Here is a 3,041-nt window from a genome sequence, read left to right as displayed (position 1 = left end):
ATATATAAGTACAAATATATTAATAATTATATACCTACGCATAAATACTGACATACACACACATATATGTACTTATTCGCATCCATCCATGTACATGCATGCACGTACTCGCCTATACACACCGGCCCACAAACCAATAAACCACCACATACCAGCGAGTGCACACCCGGAAACTGGGGCCACTTCTTAGCCATATCAATCACCGCCGGTCTTATTTGTTCAAACGAGATGCGTGTGGCACACAGATCAAGTAGCTGTGCGGCGTGTCGCCATTCATCTTCGCTGTTGCACGCTAAGAGAATGACAAAGCACCAGGCCAGCTGAGGGAACGACGCCAGGCCGTTGGGGCTCAGATCCTCAATGAAGCAGCGGAAGGTCAGGAACACTTCACCGACGAACGCCTGTGTGTGGGTGTGGGTGTGTGGGTGTGTGGGTGTGGGTGTGTAGGTATTTGTGGGAGTATGTGAGTTAAAAGGAGAATGCTTGTGTGTATGTAGGTATTTGTGGGAGTATGTGGGTTAAAAGGAGAATACTTGTGTGTGTGTAGGTATTTATGGGAGTGTGTGGGTTAAAAGGCAAATGTCTGAGTGTGTGTGTGTGTGTATGTAGGTATTTGTGCAGTCGACTGTGTATGGCCAAAGTAAACTCACAAGCAATCACAGATAATTGTTGGCGTACATGGAATGGTGGTGATACGGACATCACCTATACACACACACACACACACACACACACACACACAAGTATATATATATACATATACATACACATACACATACATACACACACATACACACACATATATGTATACAATCACATACACACATCCACACAAATACACACATATCCACACACATACACACATATATATATATACATACACACACATACACACACACATATATATACATACTCATACACACACGCACACACACAGACATACACACATATATATACATATACATACACATACACACGCACACACACACACACACACACACAGGCACTACAAGCCTCCCCCCCCACACAGCATACCTGAGGCTTCTTCTCCTCCTCCAGTACACAGTGCACTAGGCGTTCAAAGAAGTCGACCAGCACCTGCCCATTGAGAGAGAGACCCAACGCACGCAGTGTCTGCAGCGACCGACTGGCATGGTCCGAGCTAGTGCAGGACACAGCCCACACATGAGCAACGGACGACCAATGCTCTACTAGCTTGTGGCAGATCGGGCTCAGAAGGAAGATAACCTGTGTGGGGAAGGACGGGATGGTATGAATGTGTACATGCTGTAGGTGGGTGGGTGGGTATATATATATACATATAATATGTGAAATGTATTATATATGTATAATATATGTATGCAAGACTTTATGTATGAATACGTTCAAATACAAATATGAATCTGGCATTTGTGGCCGGAAAGCACACACGACTTCTAGTTGAAACTGATCGAGCTCCCAACGAAGACAACAATACTGGACAGTAGTTGGGAACGACAAAACTGGAACGGAGGTTTAATGTGCTGTTAAGAGGACTGTGCGAGTGCGTAGTGTTATCGTGACATGCAAGCTATTCGATAGCAAGCATAACTGCAGCAGGGCCAGTACATTTATTAAAAATATGAAAAACAAGGATATACCCAGGTGTATATGCACGCTAATCATCAAGACGAGTAAAAGTATATATATATATATGATCATCGTATGCTAATGGTCGTGTGCTAATTATCGTATATATATATATATATATAGATATATTAATTGTGATATATATATATATAGTGATATGTATATGTATATATATATATAGTGATATCGATTTGAACACACACACACACACATTACAATATATATACATATACTGACCTGTTTCACGAGTGTGCCTAGTAGTAACGAGCTCTCCAGTGGCTGCAATATCTTTACATCCAAGTTCAGGTCTTCTTTGGACCACAGACTGGTGTCGTCATCGGCTGTGAGCATTGCGATGGTGGTCTGTGTATGGGGATGGAGACATTATGAGAATATAAGGACATCTAGGAGTATCGGATAGGTACATCATGATAATATAAGGATAACACAGACATACACAAGCACATACGCACGCACATACATACACACATACACACGCACATACACACACATAGAGACCTGAGAAACTCATATATATATATATATATATATGCATATATCCACACATTTGTCCACACATAAGCAAACATCCATACATTTCAATATATATATATATATATATATAAGTATATATCTACACACCCTGGCCGCGTCCTGGATGGGATACGCAGAGGTGTCTCGTGAGACCAGTTTGTGAATGAGATTCGCCAGGAGAGTCTTACAAGAGGTGTATAGCACTTCACTTGTCCTGTCCATATTCAGAAACAGGACATGCAGTAGTGGGGGCAGGTTTTGGACCAGCAGATTCTGGGGCAATTCCGGGGCTAATTCGACTGTGAGGAGAAGCGCGATAATCTGGCGGTCTATGGTGACGCCGAAGGTCTGTGTATGTGAGAGCGGAAACATGATTCATGGGCATAAGCATATGTGCATATACGTGAAAGGGTGTATATATGTACATACGTTAACGGGAATATGAACGTTTACGGGTGTATGTATATATATACGTTAACGGGTGTATGTATATACACTTACAAGTGTGTACATATACATTAACGGTTGCATTTATATACCTCAAGTGTGCATATACATCTACTTTAAAAGTGTAGATATACATATGCTTGAGAGTTTGTATACACATATCCTTACAAGCATGTACACACCAAAAAGGCCCCCCTTATACCCACTCCGTCTTTGTTGCGGTACACATCACATGCGAGAGATCCGCCTGGCGAGCGAAAACAGTCACTAGACTGTACTCAAAGTGTATTCACAATAGGTACTTCGTATACGATCGCGCGTAAATATATATTTGCGCGTACTGTACACCCCACGACCACAGAATATCCCCCTATATATAAATATAAATATATATATATATATATATAATATATATACAGTATATATTGTGT

The 3,041-nt window shown here is 41.4% G+C and overlaps 1 protein-coding gene across 1 annotated transcript; it reads right to left on the bottom strand.

The window, feature by feature from the left end:
- Nucleotides 1-152: 152 nt before the first annotated feature.
- On the bottom strand, nucleotides 153-2,535 carry SARC_13812 (hypothetical protein; the record flags this gene model as incomplete). Its single annotated transcript, XM_014292056.1, has 4 exons — nucleotides 153-401; nucleotides 1,036-1,287; nucleotides 1,867-1,992; nucleotides 2,272-2,535. Coding segments are annotated over 4 exons (891 nt in total), but the record flags the coding sequence as incomplete, so codon positions are not given.
- Nucleotides 2,536-3,041: the final 506 nt, after the last annotated feature.

The sequence above is a fragment of the Sphaeroforma arctica genome (genome assembly GCF_001186125.1).
Source record: "Sphaeroforma arctica JP610 unplaced genomic scaffold supercont1.3774, whole genome shotgun sequence".
Taxonomy (NCBI): Eukaryota; class Ichthyosporea; order Ichthyophonida; genus Sphaeroforma; species Sphaeroforma arctica.
This window is presented reverse-complemented; position numbering and strand designations above follow the sequence as displayed.